The 19408-nt window shown below is 37.6% G+C and overlaps 2 protein-coding genes across 4 annotated transcripts; one reads left to right on the plus strand and one right to left on the minus strand.

Annotated features, from left to right (window-relative positions):
- Window positions 1-6334: 6334 nt before the first annotated feature.
- On the minus strand, window positions 6335-7321 carry LOC131298146 (uncharacterized). The gene is made up of 3 exons (XM_058323462.1): window positions 6926-7321; window positions 6732-6841; window positions 6335-6635 (listed from the first exon to the last, which is right to left on the minus strand). Exons 1-3 carry the CDS (start codon window positions 7100-7102, stop codon window positions 6464-6466), a joined length of 459 nt encoding a protein of 152 aa, XP_058179445.1. The 5' UTR covers window positions 7103-7321; the 3' UTR covers window positions 6335-6463.
- Window positions 7322-12253: 4932 nt separating this feature from the next.
- Window positions 12254-19126, plus strand: LOC131298144 (ubiquitin carboxyl-terminal hydrolase 27). 3 transcript variants are annotated; one of them, XM_058323459.1, is made up of 10 exons: window positions 12254-12988; window positions 13181-13307; window positions 14936-15036; window positions 15124-15357; window positions 15766-15837; window positions 15952-16080; window positions 16355-16492; window positions 17355-17417; window positions 17761-18090; window positions 18735-19126. In XM_058323459.1, exons 1-10 carry the CDS (start codon window positions 12704-12706, stop codon window positions 19005-19007), a joined length of 1752 nt encoding a protein of 583 aa, XP_058179442.1. In that variant the 5' UTR covers window positions 12254-12703; the 3' UTR covers window positions 19008-19126. The 3 variants fall into 3 exon arrangements, with proteins under 3 accessions (XP_058179442.1, XP_058179443.1, XP_058179444.1); XM_058323460.1 differs by having other exon boundaries at window positions 12260-12988; window positions 17809-18090; XM_058323461.1 differs by lacking the exons at window positions 12254-12988; window positions 13181-13307 and adding an exon at window positions 13493-14141.
- Window positions 19127-19408: the final 282 nt, after the last annotated feature.

Below are 19408 nucleotides of genomic sequence, written 5' to 3' on the forward strand. Positions count from 1 at the left end.
TTCTTGAAGCTCGTTTAATTTTCAAACCAGCAGTGAATAATCTACTGCTTGGTTTGTTTAATTCATTTATTAGCCTTTGATCGCGGGTGTCGTATAGACATTTGGCTGACAGGTTCTTTTTCAAATTTTTCAAAAAATAACTTAGCCCCGATCAGAATAAACAGAAACTGGAAATTCAGGAAAAAAGAAGAAGAAGAAGCTGGAAAATATTCATGTGAGCAAGGCCAAGCAATAAGAAAAGGATAAATGCTCAGAATGTAATGGAGCGAGCCACTAACAGCTTTTCTCTTTCTCTCTCTAGATAGCTGTAGCTGCTGTACCGTCTAAGGGCTCAAAATTTGTAATATCTCTCTTCGTATTCTGAATCCATAGTACTGCATGCCTAAATTCACCGAAATGCTACTGGTACATATAATCTGTGCACAGATTGTGCACAGATTTTATGGTGAGGCCCATCATGGGTTCCACACAAATGATCCGAGCCGTTCATTAAATGTAAAACATTTTTTCAAGGGTTTCTATAAAAAATCAGCTCAATCCAATACCTATAGGTGCTTGATCTAATCATCTAACTTTTCATTATCCGAAAATCTGAATGAAAATTTAGATAATTGGATCGAGTACTTATAGTTATTAGATTGAGCAGATTTTTTTCAGGAACTCTTGAAAAAATATTTTACATTTAATGAACGACTCGGATCATTTGTGTGGGACCCGTGGTGGGCCCCACCACAAAATCTGTGCACAATGTATGTGCGTATTTTTCAACATTCCGATTCTTCAATCCTTCATTCTCGCTTCTCTGTGTGTTGTTTGCATTTACGTTTATCCACATATCCATATATATGTAGATATTGTTAGAAATATGTAAATCCAATATGGGGATTTCTTTGTTTTAATTTTGGGGGCTTTCATATAATATCTTTATACTTTTGTACTTAGTATGTAATATGTTAAAAGGTGGGTCTAGAACCTTGTATAGACATATCAAGTGGCTGTGTGTGTGTCTTTGTTCTTTGTAAGAAAAAGAAGAAAGAAAAAAACGTAGACAGAGAGAAAAGAGAGAAGAAAAAGTGGGTTTTGTGTGATCTTGTGTGTGCTCTGCTTTGGAGGTGAAAAGAAAGCTTTGTAAAGCTTGGATTTGTGAAAGAAAGATCAGTTTTTAAGTACCCAGATAAGTCTACTTCTTGCCCTGTTTTATTGCTGGAAAAATTGCACATTTGTGTGCCGAAAATCAGCTCTGTAATTGCTGCGTGTTTGCCGCGTTTAAGACTATTTTTTGGGTGATATTTGTGTGCAAATTTGGGCCCTTAATTTCCCCCAACAGATCTATCTCGTTTGAAGGAACGAAGAATCGGATAAACGTAGATCTAGCTATGTACGTATCTCGTCGTTTGAAGGGGTTCAGTCTGTAAATCTCTCTTTCTGTCTCTGTATTTTGAATCCATAATAGTACTGCACTAAATTCATATGTGTATGTGCATATTCGTCAACTTTGCGACTCCTCAATCCGTCATTCTCACTAGCTTCTAGATCTCTGTGTGTTGCATGCATATACTATTACACACCTCTATTTCTACTCTGTGGATTTGTGTTTTGATTCAGATAAATGATTTGTACACGGTTTTTGTATTGATTTAGATAGAAAAATGATTTGTCGTCCTTAGATGTAATTTGTTGATCTCTGTGATTTTTAGAAGTAGAACATAGACTATCCATCCGATTCGTCATTCCTTTTTATCGGTTCATCAATGAGCGACCATTATCGATTTATGTATGTATATATGCAGTTACAGATACACATATATCGTTGTATGTATATTGTATGTATGTGTTTGCCTCAGAAGGAATTTGTTGATTTCTGTGATTTGTAGAAGTAGAACTAAGGAGTGAACATATTCTACTCATCAATGAGCGACCAATTTACTTTCCGGTTCTTCGTTCCTTTGTATCAGTTCATCTTCACTTGCATCTGAGTTGTATGCATTTACCGATACACATATATCGATGATGTATGTATGTTTATCTCTCCTTATCTCTGAGATTCTCTCGCTCTCTCTAACAAATCAAATGCACCTTATGTAATTGCAGAATTCAAAACATTATCAGAGAACTTAACAATCGACAGGTCCCCACCCCCCCCCCCCCCCCCCGCTCTTCTCTCTCTCTCTCTCTCTCTCTCTCCACATCGATATATACATGTGTGTATTGATGTACGAACTACTATTGATCTGGACTATATTCCGTGCGGAAAAGATCATAGCTAAATGGCAGTTGTATGCATGGTTCAGTATTCAACTTCCACAAAACAATTTACTGGGTTTTTTTGTCATGTTCCTATATAACCAACAAAAATTTAAAAAAAATCCGTTTTACCAAAAAAAAAAATTGAAAAAAACTTCAGTTATCATCTGAGTATGCATGTTTAGCATTTGATATTTATCTCTAGATTCAATCAACGTATGAGTGAGTTGAAACTTTAAAGGCAATTCTACAAATATACGATTAGCTTTTGATGTGTGTGTGTTTTTTTTTGAAGAAATGGACGCAGGTAGATTCAAGTTTGAAAACTACTTGGGCAAATTCCTAGAGGTTCCAGGGCTGAAGTTTGACCCTACCGACGAACAAGTCATCAACCAGTATTTGCAAAAGAAAATTGCAGGGATTTTGCTCGAAGTGGACCCAATAAGAGCAATAAGAACGGATGACCAAGATTTGCTTAGCCTTCCCTCGGAAACCCTCCGAGGTAACGACCTAAATCGAACTGAAGATTTAATTATATTACATTATTTTTGTTGGAAACGGGAGTTATGTTTTCATGTTAATGAGAGTTCCTAGTAGTGTTAGTGGGAGTTTTTCCTCCAAGTAATTCTAATTTATTTAATTTGTCCAATTTCGACATTGATGCACCTCAAAAAATTATTAACATTTTAAAATCTACAATGGTTCACATAATTTTAAAAACCTCGTCTAATAAGAGTAATTGAGATTTATCAATATTCAAAAACAAATGCATTGCATATAAAAAATATTATAAATTGAAACTGAAAGTGGACAAACGGAGCGATACTAAATTGGTTCCATTTGGGAGCTAACGTTTTTTTACCTCATTGAAAAACATGAAACGCTCTGATGGAGTATTCCTCTATGAACCATTTGGTCTCCACAAAGGACGACCCTAAACGCTCCTTGAATGTCAGCCTCCTCCTGAATCCAATATTCCCAATTGCGATAGATGATTGGGATACCTTCCACAAGTCATTAGCTCTGTCGACTTTTGATTGACTACTGCTTGGATACCTCGGATCACGCTTCGTGTAAAACCACCAGGAAGTCTCGAGGGCCAGTAATGGATAACGACCTGAAATAATTTGAAAGAAAGGAAAGTTAATCCAAGTAATTTTGATTTATTTTTCGAGCAAAGGAATTAGGCTAGCTAGTGAAAGGTCTTCTCTCTGTTTTTTTTTGTGTTTTGAGTAAAGGGATTAGGCTAGTGAAAGGTCTCTTCTTTGTTTTCTAAATCTGTTTTGTTTTCTAGTATTGTGGGGAGTAAGAATGGATTTTTTTTTATTGACGATTTTTTTTTTATTAAAACTCAATTAAGGGTACATCAAGACAGCCAAAACTAGATACGAGGAAAACTTGGAGCACAGAAAATGCCAAAAACAAAAAAAAAACAAAAGAAGAAATCAGCAACAAGCCGATGGCCACTATGTGAACGAAAAAACACTAGCAATCTAGTTTTTTTTCTTTCTTTTTTTTTGGCATTTTCTATGCTCCAAGTTCTCCTCGTATCTAGTTTTGGCCACCTTGATGTACCATTTATTGAGTTTTAATAAAAAAAAATCGCTGATAAAAAAAACAAACATTCTTGCTCCCCACAAGACTAGAAAACAAAATAGATTTAGAAAACAAAGAAAAGACCATTTCACTATCCTAATCCCTTTACTCAAAAAACAAAAACACAGAGAAGACCTTTCACTAGCCTAATACCTTTTGCTCGAAAAATAAATCAGAATTACTTAGATTAACTTTCCTTTCTTTCAAATTATTTCCGGGTCGTTATCCATTACTGCCCTCGCGACTTTGTGGTGGTTTTACACGAAGCGTGATCCGAGGTATCCAAGTGGTAGTCGATCAAAAGTCGACAGAGCTAATGGCTTGTGGAAGGTATCCCAATCATCTATCGCGATTGGGAATATTGGATTCTGGAGGAGGCTGACATTCAGGGAGTGTTCAGGGTCGTCCTTTGTGGAGACCAAATAGTTCATGGAGGAATACTCCATCAGAGCGTTTCATGTCTTTCAATGAGGTAAAAAACGTTAGCCCCCAAATGGAACCAAATTAGTATCGCTCCTTTTGTACACTTTCAGTTTCAGTTTATAATATTTTTTATATGCAATGCATTTTTTTTTTAATATTGATAAATCTCAATTACTTTTATTAGACGAGGTTTTTAAAATTATGTGAACCATTGTAACATGTAGACAGTTTTTTGAGGTGCATCAATGTCGAAATTGGACAAATTAAATAAATTGGGTCGGATTGCATTGGAGGGAGTAACACAATGTATTTTTTTGCAAGAGGTGCATTTTTTCCTCTTAATGATTGTGAGGATGGGCAATTGTTGGAATTCGGTAACACCATCGTTAAATTGATCAAAGTACATGAACTGCCAAATTATTCATTTCCATTCAAATTGTTCAATCCATGTTATGCAAAATTGTTCAGTCCATGTTATCCAAATTACTCAATTTCTCTCTTTTAATTTTGCAAGACAATAGTTGTGAAGATTTATCATGAGCCGACCACTGCGCCTTTCTCTATGGTTGTTCCAAGTATACCTATGTCTATGATTGTTCCGACCACGACTCTCTATGGTGGTTCCTACCACGCCTCTCTCTATGGTTGTTTAGAGTTCACCGATTGCTATTTTTCCTACCACCATGCCTCCCTTCTACTTGACGACCATTATGAGCACCGGCCCTTCTACCAGCCATTTATTTCAGCAGCGACTACCACTATTGTTATTGGCTATTCTTCTTGGGATACTTCCTATTCTTGGGGCATGTAGAGGCCGTCCTTTGTTTCCTCCCTCCCTCTACCGACAATGTCGATGACTCCTTAGTGTACTGTCTATCCTTGGGGTTAGGGCATGCTGCAGCCCGACATTGGCTTCTCTCAGCTGCGTACCGTCTACCCTTGGGGTTGGGGCATGCCGGAGCTCAACATTGGCTCCTCTCAGCCGCATATCGTCTACCCTTGGGATCAGGGCATGCCGTAGCCTGACATTAGCTCCTCTCAGCCACCTCTGTTGACTTATAGCAATCAACCCTTGGAAATGCAGGCTCACCCTTGGGTTTGGGCATGCAGCAGCCCTACATTGGCTCCACTACCTACGCATACGACAACATGTTCACCTATAGCAGTCCGCCCTTGGACTATGTAGGAGGCTCACCTGATAATGAGGCATGGGCATTTGCGAACGTGTCTCCAAGGAGGGAGACTATTGCAGCGGGAACTTATGAAGCTCAAGCTGGAACCTCTCTTCCCATGTCAACTGTGCCTATGTGAACACATTATTGACCTTGGGGCCCACTTACCCAAGAACTATGGGCGTGTTTTTCTTAGCTATGCATTTTTTATTAGATTCTGAATTGACGTTAAACAACTGTGTGTTTTCTTAGATATGCGTATTTTATTAGATTCTGAATTGACGTTAAGCAACTATGGGCGTGTTTTCTTAGCTATGCATATTTTAGATTCTGAACGTGCTTTAGCTTTTTCTGAATTGATTTAAGATTTTGAATTTAGTAGAAGTTTGGGAAGAATTCTGAATTTTATTAGAAGTTGAAAAAACATGTTTGTTGCAGTTGCGAGATTATGAGAATTTTTTTTCTTTTTTAAAAATTTGTGTTGCAGAATCCCTAAAACTAGCCAAACCGAGTCTTAAAATTTTGAGAATTTCTTTCTTTTTTCAGGTTCCTTAGAAGCTATAGATTCTAAAATCAGTGTTGTAGAATTTTTGACATTATTCTAAACTGATTTTAGAAGCCAAATTTAAAAATCTGTCAAAATAATTTTCCAGAAACACCCACTAAAAGTGGTTTAGGTGTATCAGGTCGCAACTCACTAATGTAAATTACCAAAACGTACTAAATTTTGCAGTCCACGTGTATCAGGTCGCAGTTCGCAACTCGTGCATTTGATCATTCCCGACTTTCATCTGTCCATAACCTTTGTTCACCTGTCTTATTTCTTACAGCCCAAAATATTTCCACATTTAATTCTTGATCACCACATATATATCCAAAAAAAAAAATCACTAATAGCAATTGTTTCTCCAGTGTCGAACCGTATTAAACATGGCAAAATATTTTGGCACAATCCTTCCAAAATTATCACTAACACACTCATGCCTATGTCCCCTTCTATCGCTTGAGAGTGCCTTATATTCATCCTCCTACTCCTTGTTTGCTTCCTGAGTCCATGAGTACAATTCCTCATCGCTGAGAAACTCGTGGAGGTTTTTAGCTCGTATCTTCTTACATTCATCATTCGGTAGGTTGCTCTCGATTTCCTTGTCCCATAGTACTCGCTGCATGATGTAAATCACAATAACACCACAATCAAGTCTGAAATAATAGAACAATAATTAGTTGGAGCCACAGTGTTTCAATTTCCACCAAAAAAATGTCACTTTCAAAATGGCTTTTGCATGAATGACTTACGATCCTGATATTAGTTGGGGACTGCTTCGCACCGATACAATCTCTCGGAAATCTTGTGTGCTAACTAGCCCATTTGAGTTTCTTTCCTCATATTCCTCTACAATTTTTTTCTGCATGGATATATTGAAAAATTAGAAATTTTTAGCTATTTGTGATAGATGTGTTTTTTTATTCTGTTCCATTTGTTATATTACCAACTTTTTGGCTGGTTCAAAATGGCAGTCCCTTCCCCTTCTTGGCCGGAAGGAGTTGTAAAATCTCCATGTTCCCTCTTCACGATCTTGCACCAAGACTGTCCAATGGCTTTGCATGTATATTGGGAAGATAACGTACCTAAAACTTCTTGTTTTCTTGATCCAATTATCAAGCATCCTATCCAACAGATGATCACTAGGATTCTTGACCGCAACCAAATCCTGTTTCAAATACGTATTGGACGATGCATTAATCAGTTCACTTCAATAGATATTGAGGACATATGGCATGCATAATTTTCATTAACTCACAAAGCAACTACTCTTGACGATGTATGAAAGCCGGTAGAGGGATTCCTTTGTATCTTGGCCCTGCTTTTCAGCTAACTTTTGTCGTTGCGAACGCATGAGTTCTTCAGCATACAGTTTGAAGGAGTAGTGCCATTGGTATCATTCCTGTCTTTGTAGGTCCTGCACAGGAATATGAACAAAACACGTGCATCTAAACACTCGAAAATTCCTGTAGTACTGCCCTAGTAAGAAGTTCGTGAGGTGCCGGAAACGTAATGAGCTAGAAACCAATGTGCCTCCCAATAGAGGCAAACTATATCATTTTCAATGTTGAGGCACTGATACATGGAAAACCAAATCACTATAACATGAGGTTGCAGAATTTTTTATTCCATGAAACATAAGTGCAGACATTTATTTTTCCAAGAGAGGGGTCCGCATGAAAAATCATTAGCCCCCAAATGGAACAAATTACTAAGACAATGTATTGTGCAGAAGAAGTAGAGAAGTCACATTTTTTCCTCTTAAGGATTGCATAGAGGGACATTTGCTGGAATTTGGTACTCCACCGTTAAATAGAACTATCCACAAACTGCCAAATTGTTCATTTCCCATCGAATTGGAAAATTGTTTAGTCCATGTTATGCGAATCAACAAACAAATCCAAATATTGTTAGCAACCATCTCATCCACTGTGCAGTAGCATAAGGTGCGTACAATCATAAGTAATTATTGATGCATGACAGAATTTCATAAGAGATCGTTTGATGCAAAACGTACTGAAGTCTAAAACAAATCATCAAAGCCATTAAACGTGAAAAAAAAATTTGCAGACAGTCTTTCTTGGTTTGAAATAAAGACCCGTTAACATGTCAATTTCATATCTATTCTTCATGAAATTGACATTTTCAAGGCAATGAAATGCCATCAAATTTCAATCCCAATTATTCACAATTTGACCATTTGGCCTCCAACGAAACATATGTTGTCCATAACAACTTCAACTCTAGTGTTAAGTAACAAAATCATCATTTTAATTTATGTTCCAAAACCCATACCCTGTCCTTTGGTGGTCCGAGTACGCTTAGTTGATCTTGATTCACTTGTCTGAATTATTTTCCTTTTCTTTGCTGAAGACCTCGATGACTTAGGCTGTGTTCGGTTGCCATTTTATTTTAGTTTTAGTTTTGTTTTTCAATCATTACCATATATCTTTCTCCAATCATTACCCCATATCTCTAATTATTAATTTCATTTCTCTCTATTTCTCTCCAATCATTATGCCTCTCTCAAATCATTACCATATTTCTCTCTCTACCCACTACCAAAACTAAACTAAATTAAACTATCAACCAAATAAAGCCTTAGTGACTAAGTCTGACTCCTCTATGGTATCCCTCGATTTCCCCTTGCATTCATGTTTCACCATATCACTTCTCCATCATTATTTCACAAATTCAAACATGGGTTGGGAACTTTGCCTCAAGTGAAGTGGGTTTCAGCTTCTGGATTTCATATATCATTGGCTGGTCTATTGGGTGTCGCTGGTTTTATCTTTGCCCTCAGAGACTGTAAAATTAGAAATTTTAATTGCTTACCTTGGTCATCAAATAGTGATGGTTCTTTGGAGAAGAAGTGGGTAGTACCTGGATTGCAAAATCTTGGCTATAATTGTTTCCTAAACATGATTTTACAGTTATAACCAATTTACATAACTGGATTTCAGTTATTTGACTCATTTTGTAGTTTCAGTGAGCTCTATTGAATTCGAACTTCTGTTGTTGTATGTATATGTTGTATAACACGTTGATGCAACTGGGTTTCTGTTATGTGAATCATTTGTGGTAGTTTCAGTGTGTTGTACTGAAATGAACTTCTGCTTGTTGTATGGATATGTCAGGCTCTGGCTAGCTGTTCTTGCTTTCAAAGTTTTCTTCAAACAACTGTAGAGGAATATGAATGTTTGCTGGGAGAGGAATGGACTGATAGCTTGCCTCTTACTGTTGCCTTGGCTTCTTTGATGGAAGGTAGTGTAAAAGTCAGTTTTTGTGTGTGTGTGTGATGTTTCTGAATTTGAATTAGGCGGTCGTCGCAGCTATTTGAAACGTGTTCATTGTTGCTTTGACACCTCTTACTGTTGCCTTGGCTTCCACATCTTCAAATATGTAGGGCGAGCTATTCAGTCACCAAACGGGATTGGATGCTGTATTCTTATACTTGATTAATAAAATCTTTTTCGTTGTTCAAAAAAATGTTTTCATGTTTATGAGAGTTCCTAGTAGTGTTAGTGGGAGTTTTTTCTCCAAGTAATTGTGATAGACTTTTTGAGTAATGGAATTAGGCTAGGTCTCTAATAATATTGTTAGTGTTAATCTTGGGTATAATGAATGATAATTTGGAGTAATAAGTTTTTTTTTTCTTGGCAAACGTACAGAGATTTTATAAAGCTTGATAAAGGTACATTATGGAGGGCAAAGAAATGGTATGAGCACATTCTTGCTCAACCACAAGACTAGGAAACCAAATTAGTATCCCTCCGGTTGTCCACTTTCACTATTTGAGAGTTTCAATTTATAATGAGAAATGCTAAATACAAAGAAAATGGATAAAGAAAAGACCCTTAAAGTGTATATTAACGGCTCAGATGCACTGCACAATGAATCTGAGCCGTTTATGTACACTTTAAAGGTTTTTTCTTTACCTATTTTTTTTGTCCCTAGCACTCGTCATTTATAATGTCTTTTACATGCAATGCATCTTGTTTTGAATCTTGATAAATCTTAATTACTTTTATTAGACAAGGTTTTCAAAATTATGTGAAACAATGTAGATTGTAAAATGTTGATAATTTTTTGAGGTGCATGGATGTTGAAATTAGACAAATAAATTGGGAGGGATTGTGATGGAGGGAGTAAGACAATGTATTTTGTAAGAGAAGTAGAGAAATCGCATTTTTTCCTCTTAATGATTGCAAAGAGGGACAATTGCTAAAATTCGGTAACGTGCACCATCGATAAATAGAATTCGGTAACATGCATAAATCGATCAGTCCATGAACTGCCAAATTGTTCATTTTCAATCAAATTCAAAATTGTTCCGTCATATTATGCAAAATTGCTCAATTTGTCTCTTTTAATTTTGCAAGATGCCAGTTGGATAGTTGCGAGGATTTATCATAAGCCGACCATGCCATCATCCACTACGCCTCCCTTATTGCTATTTTTCCGACCACCATGCCTCACTCTTCTACTTGACGACCATGAGCACCGGGCCCCCTTATTGCTATTTTTCTGACCACCATGCCTCACTCTTCTACTTGACGACCATGAGCACCGGGCCCTTCTATTCGCCATTTCTTCTGGTGGCAACGACCCTATTGCTATTGCCTATTCTTGAGGTACTTCCTATTCTTGGGCATGCTGCGCCGGAGCTTCTTTGTTTCCTCTCTCCATTTGCCGACAATGTCGATGACTACTCAATCCACCGTCGACCCTCGAGGTTAGGGCATGCTGCAGCCCGACGTTGGCTCCTCTTAGCCGCCTTTGTCGACTGCCTACACGTACAACACTTATAGCAATCAGCCCTTGGACACAGTGCAGGCTCACCCTTGGGTTGGGGCATGTCATAGCCCGACGTTGGCTTGACTGCCTGCACACACGACAGTGTGTACGCCTATAACAGTCCACCCTTGGACTATGCAAGCTCGCCTCTGTTTGATGTCGAGGCATGGGCAAACTTGGTCTCCGGAGAGGGAGACTACTGAAGCTAAAACCTCTCTTCCGATATCAACTACTGAAGCTGAAACCTCTATTCTGATGTCAACTATGCCTATGTGAACAAATCCTTGACCTTGGGGCAAGGGTGTTAACCAAAACATGATTGCGTTAACCAGAAATTGATTCAGCCCTAGGCTAACCTAAAATAATTTCAGTGGGCAATTTTTTTTTCAATTGTATAGATTATACGGGATACGTATCGCGCATATCTTAAAGTTCTTTTGTTGGGAGAGTAGGAGTTCCTTTGGTTTAGTTGGAGAAGAATGTTGAAAGAGGGAGAATACTAAAGACAAGAGTGGGGAATGAGAGCATCTGTATTACATACTAAAGACAAGAGTGGGGAATGAGAGCATCTGTATTACATTTGAACTCAATACATATCCCTATATTTATACTACTCCATGGAAGGCTCTAGTATAAAGATATTTTCATACAAGATAAATTTTGACTTTCAAAAAAAAAAATACAAGATAAATTTTGAGGTAATCTAAAATTACACATGTGATTAATTCTCACAAAAATTTCTAGATATTTCACAATGATATTCTAAAACTTTCAGAGCTAGATATTTTAGAATTTCTAAAAATTAGATATTTATACTTCTTCAATAATACTCTGTATCTTTTATCTTTGGGTTTTGTTAACTGAAGCTTTGTCAATTGGACTTATTTGGACTTTATTTTTTTGTACCAAAATACTAAATTTATTTTATATTTCAACAACGTTAATCATAATTAATATATAATTAAAAAGTAGATATACCTAATAAAAATTTTAAGTCTCTCAAGCCAGACAAAACACAATCGAGGTATGGTTCTTTCTCCTATACAAGCCCTACATTGAGAATGAATTTTCTATCATATGGTTTGAAAGATAATCAAACAACTAAGATAAATGCATTTAGGATTCCGCTTCTTCATCAACATCTTGACCAACGGGAAGCTTGAGGTTGATTTTTAGGACTTTTCCTGTAACATTTGAATCAAAAGATCGAGCACTTAATGTTTCATAAAATTCTTTGAGTTGATTTGACTGAGTTTTTAGCTTTGAACAATTAACAAAAACTCCGGTCCTTGACAGTAGTAGAGAGGGAGAGAACGCAGAAAAGAAATAACGTAAGAGAGAGGGAGAGATGTCTACAGAGAGGCTGAGAGAGCTGAGCCAAAATGGGCTTAATGGGTTAGATTGGGCTAAAAATAAATAAAAAATTAGGCAAAACTTTTACATATAAATTTCTTTTTTTTTCGTTTTTCTGACCTGGTTTATAGCCTTTAAAGTAATTCCGCCCTTGCTTGGGGCCGAAGATGAGTCTGATCGGAGCAGGAAAGGTAGAGGGAGAGAGGTGATGGACGGCGAGCTTCAAACGCGTGTCAAGAAGCGAGGCAGTTAAAAGACCTCCGGTGTCCAGGATGCGAGGTCCGAATGAAACCCGCTCGGCCTCGTTTTAAAGTTAAGTGTAATTTTACTCCACGCAAGACCAAGAAAACAGTGGGCTTTGCTAGAACCAGAGTCCGGCCGTGATTCTTTCAAACTGCACAAAAAAAGCCACAACTTTTCCCCCAGTACTTACCATCATCTTCTAGGGTTTTGCAAGGACCTCATGATCTTTTACGTATGCTAACGACACCAGTACAAGCTCTCTGATCATATCCAAGTGTCTTCTCCTACATAAGCAATCATCAATTGTTTGAAGAACTTTGCTTGATTCCACATGAAACTTGAAGGAAAACTCGATATTCCGTCATTATTTCACAAATTCAAACATGGATTGGGAACTTTGCCTCAAGTGAAGTGGGTTTCAGCTTCTGGATTTCATATATCATTGGCTGGTCTATTGGGTGTTGCTGGTATTATCTTTGCCCTCAGAGACGGTAAAATTAGAAATTTTAATTGCTTACCTTGGTCATCAGATAGTGATGGTTCTTTGGAGAAGAAGTGGGTAGTACCTGGATTGCAAAATCTTGGCAATAATTGTTTCCTAAATGTGATTTTACAGGTATAACCAATTTACATAACTGGGTTTCAGTTATTTGACTTCAGTGAGCTCTATTGAATTCGAACTTCTGTTGTTGTATGTGTATGTTGTATAACACATTGATGCAACTGGGTTTCTGTTATCTGAATCATTTATGGTAGTTTCAGTGTGTTGTACTGAAATGAACTTCTGCTTGTTGTATGGATATGTCAGTCTCTGGCTAGCTGTTCTTGCTTTCAAAGTTTTCTTCAAACAACTGTAGAGGAATATGAATGTTTGCTGGGAAAGGAATGGACCGATAGCTTGCCTCTTACTGTTGCCTTGGCTTCTTTGATGGAAGGTAGTGTAAAAGTCAGTTTTTTCTTCTTTTTTTTCTTTGTGTGTGTGTGCGTGTGCGTGTGTGATGTTTCTGAATTGGAATTAGGTGGTCGTCACAGCTGTTTGAAACGTTTTCATTGTTGCTTTGACACCTCTTACTGTTGCCTTGGCTTCTTTGATGGAAGGTTGTGTAAAAGTCAGTTTTTTTTTTTTTTTGAGTGTGATGTTTCTGAATTGGAATTAGGCGGTCGTCACAGCTGTTTGAAACGTGTTCATTGTTGCTTTGACACTGTCAGGTTTTGATTTGTTCTTCCTTCTCTCCCGATTTGATGTTGCCCAACTCCGTCTCCCTTTACCTCTCAAGCTAGCTACACCAATTAGTGCCAACCAGCAGGGTAGTAGCCCAGTGGGCACTCCGGTGCCAAACTGAGTTCTTCTCTCTCGAAAGTGGAAATACACAAGGGTTTAGAGTTAGAATGATGGCGTAGGGTGTAGAATATACTTAAGTAAAGTGAGCATACTAAAGCTCCTAGTACCTGGCTTGTATCCTTATGAGTTATGACATCATTTGTAACCGTTTCTTCAAAAGGCGTCATGCATGATGATCGCAAGCTTGCAAGGTAGGAGACTGCCACATGGCCAAATCATGCCACTCACTCATCCATGTGGTGCCAAATAGGCGAAAGACTCGCATCTGGTTGGGCCCAATTCATCCCAGACTGGCCCGACAGTCGTGTGTCTGCAGCTATACATGGGCTTGGGCCTGTTCGCCCTGGGCCTACCTTACTCATTGCCTCTATTTTGGCCAAGCAATGGGCCTTCATTCCAAGGATCTTAGTGATTGGCTCCTCGTTAGGTTTGGCCCAAACCTCCTCAAGTTCGTTCACTGCAAACATCTTCATTTCCCTGACTTCATCCTAGCATCATCCTCATTGGATTTTTTTTGGAACTTCAAATTGGTTTCAACCTCTATCCACTTTGCTCATGTTCTTGAGTTCTCCTTCTTACTATGAGAGGTAGTCTCATGACCCATCAAACACAATGTGCCAAGGTAATAGTTAAGATGTGGAATAATTAATTATCGTTAGGTGAGATTCGTGAGAAGTAAAGAAGTTGAAGAACTATGAGGAGAAGAGGCAAGCTAAAGAGGATTTGGTCATAAAACATAGCCCCTTTACCTTAGTCATGCTATTCTGTCATTTTTTCCGTATTCCGCATATCTTAAAAACTTTCATCTATATTTTCATTTCATTTAGTTATTTTGAAAACTTTTTCTGTAAGAACTAAACCCAATCTTTTGATTAGTGGGTCAATTCTCAATTTTCCCCCCTCAAGAATACGTAATTTGTTGATCCAATTAAAGGGCATGACTATTTATTGCAAAAACCAAGAATACGGGACGAAGGGAGTATGTTTTAGTTTTTCTTAATAAGAAGGATATTTTTAGAATTGCCTATGCTGCTTCATGCATGGGCGACTTTTTCAGAGGCCTATCTTTTTGCTCGGTAGTGGTCTGTGAACTGGGTACCAAACGTGAATTGTACTGCTTGGAAGCTTACGCCATGCTACTTCTGGCTCAGCGTTTTATCCGTGAAAACAAGTTTTATCTTTTTTCATAATGATCTATAACGAGAACTATGTTTTATGCAGAATTATGTAACCTCCAACGTGAAAGGATGGCACTAAGTCCACGGAAATTGATGCTTGTGATGAATCATTATATTTCTAACTTCAACCTTGCCAACCAACAGGTGCAGTTTTTGTTTTCATTTGCATTTTCAAGTATTTGGATTGCTTATGTTCTGCTGCCTTATTTGTTGCTCTTTCTCTGCGCATAGGATGCAGAGGAAGCGTTCTTTCATATTTTATCCTCTTTACGAGAAGAAGCTTCAAGTTGTTATGTTCCTGTATATATGTCTCTGGCAAATGTGACTGCCATTCCTAATAGTCGAATTCTTGCTCCAAAGAGGATGGAGGAGCAAAGCGAGCATGAAAGATGGCGACAAAGTTTCCTTGGGCCCTTTGATGGAATTCTTGGAAGCATTTTAACTTGCGAAAGCTGTTCGTTTCAGGTTGAATGGTACTCATAAGATGACTTTTGACTATAAATCAATGATCTGAGTTACTTACTCTTTGTGCCTGTAATTCAGCATTTGTACTAATCTTGCATTTGTAAGTCAAGGACAGCTGGTGGCTAAAATACTCATGAGGTGTTCACAATTGGGTCATTTTGCTTAGAGAGAACTGATATTGAAATCTTACCATGATTTGTGGTTCCTTATTGAATTTCGTTATTTGTTTTGGATGTTTAAGTTTATGGTAAAAACCTTGCGATTATTGCTGTGTTTACGGGTGGCCTCCTTTGTGTTACCTTGCATTTTCACCACACGACACTCTTTGATATTTTTTTGTTCATTTATTCTTTGTGATTTGTTAATACACTATAGTTTATTGATCATCTAACTTCATTCATCTTACAGATCTCTCTGGATTTTCAATTTTTCCATAGCTTACACCTTTCACCAGTGCTTTGTGGCGGTGCTAACGTTATTGTAAGTATATATGAGATTCCTGCTATATTTTGTTGATTTTGTATTTCTTTCCATCTCACAACGATTTCAAATAACAAGTAAGCTACCTTTCTCGGCTTTTGCATGTGATCCTAGATGCCTGGATGTTCTGTGGAGGATTGCTTGAGGAAATTCTTTGTGTCAGAACGGCTAGATAATTATTGTTGCAGTCACTGTTGGCATGGTGCTGCAATAAAGTTCTTATCTTCAATGGATGAGTGTGAGGTAATCTTCTGGTACAAATGCTATATTTCCTTTACTCCTTAGTCCTCAGTTGATTAAATAGACTTGCTCACCAAAACCATTTTATGGTGTATGCATGATATTTTTGCCGAATAGAAAGGAGTACAACTCTGCTTGGAGTAAGACTTCATTTAATCTGTTCATTTTCTCTGAACTTGATTTTCTGGATTTTTTTTTTTCCTTTTTGTTTTTTTCTCTAATTGCTTTATGAGGCTATATGTTGTGCTTATGTAGTTTTGGTGCGTTCTCTTGTCAGGCAGATATTGGAAAACTTAGGCTCTGCTGTGAGCATGGTTCTTGTGACTGCAAAAAGCTTCCTCACCTTGAAGCACTACCATGGTCAAACAACTTTTCACACACTTTCAAGCAACTAAATATTGCTCGAAGTCCGAAGGTATAAACCCTTATCTCATGTGAAGAAACTAAAGCGGGGTTAACTAGACCTCAATTTTTTTTCTGCAGTTATGCAACAAGAACAATAGTTGGCTCATCACGTGATTGGTTTCCCTATATGCCAACGGGGGTTCTTGTGTCAGAAGATTTAATTGTGGTTATAGGGACTAGGGAGTGATTCTGAGACTCTGCAGATTTGAGGACAAGGAAATTTATGTTTATTCTTGGGGAAGTACAGCCCACTCCTATTTTTTTGTACAGTTAAACTATGTACACCGAAGTCCTTTTTCAAGTTAGACTTTCACTGTTGTATACGACAACAATGATTTTTCAATAAAAGTAATTATTTTGAACTTTCTTGGTGCAAGTGAGCCTTATTTTACACATAAAATTCCATGTCTTCAAATATGTAGAGCAAGCTGTTCAGTCACCAAACGGGATTGGATGCTGACATTAGAGGTAGGGGAGGACTTAGGCAAATATGCTACTGGGAGCCTTTTTCAACTTTTATCATAGTTTTTCATTTTATGGAGGTTGGATGTATTAAAGATAGAAAATATGGTAAAGTTAGAACTGAATGTTTACAGACTTCTGTTCCAATTTTCCGTTTTAAAACTGCTAGGATGGAAGCACCCATTTTTGTTGCCCCCATAGAACCCTCTCCATAAATTCTGGGAAGCTAATGAGCAAAACCTCGAAACCGGAACTGTTTATTCATGTATAGTATTTGGCACTTTGCTTTTAGTTCTTCTGATGAGAGTGTTAGAGTGTTACTTAGTGTTAGAGTGCTACTTCTGTTGACTTTATTGCTGTTAAATTTGATTTCATTCATACCATCAGTCTGATTGTTATGCTGTACACAGATTCTATGCATTCATCTACAGCGTGCTTCAATGAATGAGTATGGAGAGCTAGTTAAACTTCAGGTATTTTACTCCCTTGTTATGTTATATTTATAATTGATCACTATCTCAAAGTATATTTTTGTTTGAACAGAAGGTATTATATATGCTTGGTCTCCTAAAACATCATATCTTGTTACTCTACTTTCTCAATTCCAATCTTTTCTGCATTTGCAGATCTCTTGCTTAGTCCCGTGTTTTCCAGCTTTACATTAAGTACCTTTGATGGGGAAAGTTTTGTATTCTACACGAAATTTAGTCTTTAATTTTTTGATAAACTTTATCAGTATTGCTTTCTATATTTTAGTATATCAAATAGGGTTGTTTTAATTACTGTCACTACTAACTTCTGTTTTGATTCTTCAAGGGCCACGTGTCTTTTCCTCTGATTTTAAACCTGAACTCATTCGTGAAGAGTGGGGTGGTGACGAAGAACTGGGAAGAAAACGTGCAAAGCTTCCGACCAAAGCAACAATATCAACATTACGCCAATCATTTGCATTCGCAACTTGATACGAACATGCTAAAGGGCATTTACTCAAAAGCCGGATTTATCGAGGACTTGGGACAACCAGGGTTTGAAATCTCAGGTGGTGACACCCATAGTCCAGCTTTTCAAGGGAAATCAAATGTGCCCCAAAGTGGGGGCTTCTCAGACACGGTAATTGGTGATGCAGCCATGCAGTCTGATAACAAGGTTTGTACTGAGCAACTTTTGTTTGGATGTGATCCAATATAAATGCTGTAAATTCTACTACATGTATGTGCCTTTCTCAGATCCATACTCGTTAACATGAAACGATGATTATACCCATTACCCACAGATCAGCTACAAGTACTTGAGCCTTTAGACTGGAACTGTAATGAAGGATCTAATCTATTTGCTGCCAAAGACTAGCTACATTTGGCTATTTGAACATTTTGGACTGCATAGCCATTCAGATACTTGGACACTGGCGTGAATTGGGAAAATAAGCAATCCAAAAACTTTCGAATATTTTTGTAAAAAGGAGTATGAAAGGTTGTAAAGCTATTTGTCTCTTGTGGCAGGAACTATAACAATCAACTTTTGTTGGGCTGTTAAAATTTGAAATCTCCCTTTCCCTACTTGCTTTCTGCATTGGTTTCCAGAAAAATGCTATTTAAAAATGTATGTGCACTCTTATCCTTTGTACATGATTGTGTTTAGTAGATGGTATTGAGTATATATACACTAATTAAGTGAACTTTTCCCTTTTCAAGTGTTCCCGAAGCGTTTGTGAAACGTTTCTGCTTCTAAGCTTGTTGAAACAACACACCGAAACAAGAATTTGATTCTTGGCTGGCTTTTGCCTGGTGCAGGTGGGTGGGACTTTCTGTTTTGTACCTTCAGAACGTCACATGTACTGTTTAGTTTCTGTTGTGGAGCACTTCGGAAGGTCGGGAAGTGGTCACTACACTGTTTACCGAAGAGCGAAAGCCAAAAACGATGGAGATGATCCTGTTGGGATAGCGGAGCCTGCTCTTGTACGTTGGTTTTGTATATCAGATTCACAAGTACATAGTGTTTCAGAGGAAGAGGTTCTTGCTGCAGACGCTAGTGTCCTTTTCTATGAGAGAATTTCAGAGGACTAGAAAATTTCGAAATAGTTGATTTTTGTCAATATTGTACTTGGGAAGAACTAAAAAATTAGCTGGTGTTTTGTTGTTTCGGTCCCTGAATTAATTAACTATTCTTGAATATTGTTTTCAAATTTTTTCTAAAAGAACCCCACCTTTCAGAAACAATAGAAAAAGTGTTCCATTTTTTTAAAAATAAAATTTGAAAAACTGTTCTCTCAGATATGGAAACGATACGAAAACGTAATGAAGTCTACGCAAACTACTTTCAGAATACGCTTCTCCTTGTGATTTTATCTTTTCGTTTCGTTGTCATCTTTTTGCTTAGTCAGTTATCTCTCAACAATTTCATTCTCCGAACTCAACCGCAGCTAGATCTTGGTATGCACCTTTTTGTATCAATCCCAGCTAGTTCG

Source organism: Rhododendron vialii, chromosome 8a (genome assembly GCF_030253575.1).
Source record: "Rhododendron vialii isolate Sample 1 chromosome 8a, ASM3025357v1".
NCBI lineage: Eukaryota > Viridiplantae > Streptophyta > Magnoliopsida > Ericales > Ericaceae > Rhododendron > Rhododendron vialii.

Excerpts from the sequence above, each read along its gene's own strand:
- LOC131298146 (XM_058323462.1), bottom strand. The coding sequence starts at position 7,102 with ATGCTTGATAATTGGATCAAGAAAACAAGAAGTTTTAGGTACGTTATC. Across the intron at positions 6,842-6,925 it reads TTGAACCAGCCAAAAAGTTG|AAAAAAATTGTAGAGGAATA; the intron begins GTAATATAACAA and ends ATATCCATGCAG. Across the intron at positions 6,636-6,731 it reads CCCCAACTAATATCAGGATC|ACTTGATTGTGGTGTTATTG; the intron begins GTAAGTCATTCA and ends CTATTATTTCAG.
- LOC131298144 (XM_058323459.1), top strand. The coding sequence starts at position 12,704 with ATGAAACTTGAAGGAAAACTCGATATTCCGTCATTATTTCACAAATTC. Across the intron at positions 15,838-15,951 it reads GTGGCGGTGCTAACGTTATT|ATGCCTGGATGTTCTGTGGA; the intron begins GTAAGTATATAT and ends ATGTGATCCTAG. Across the intron at positions 17,418-17,760 it reads GAGAGCTAGTTAAACTTCAG|GGCCACGTGTCTTTTCCTCT; the intron begins GTATTTTACTCC and ends TGATTCTTCAAG.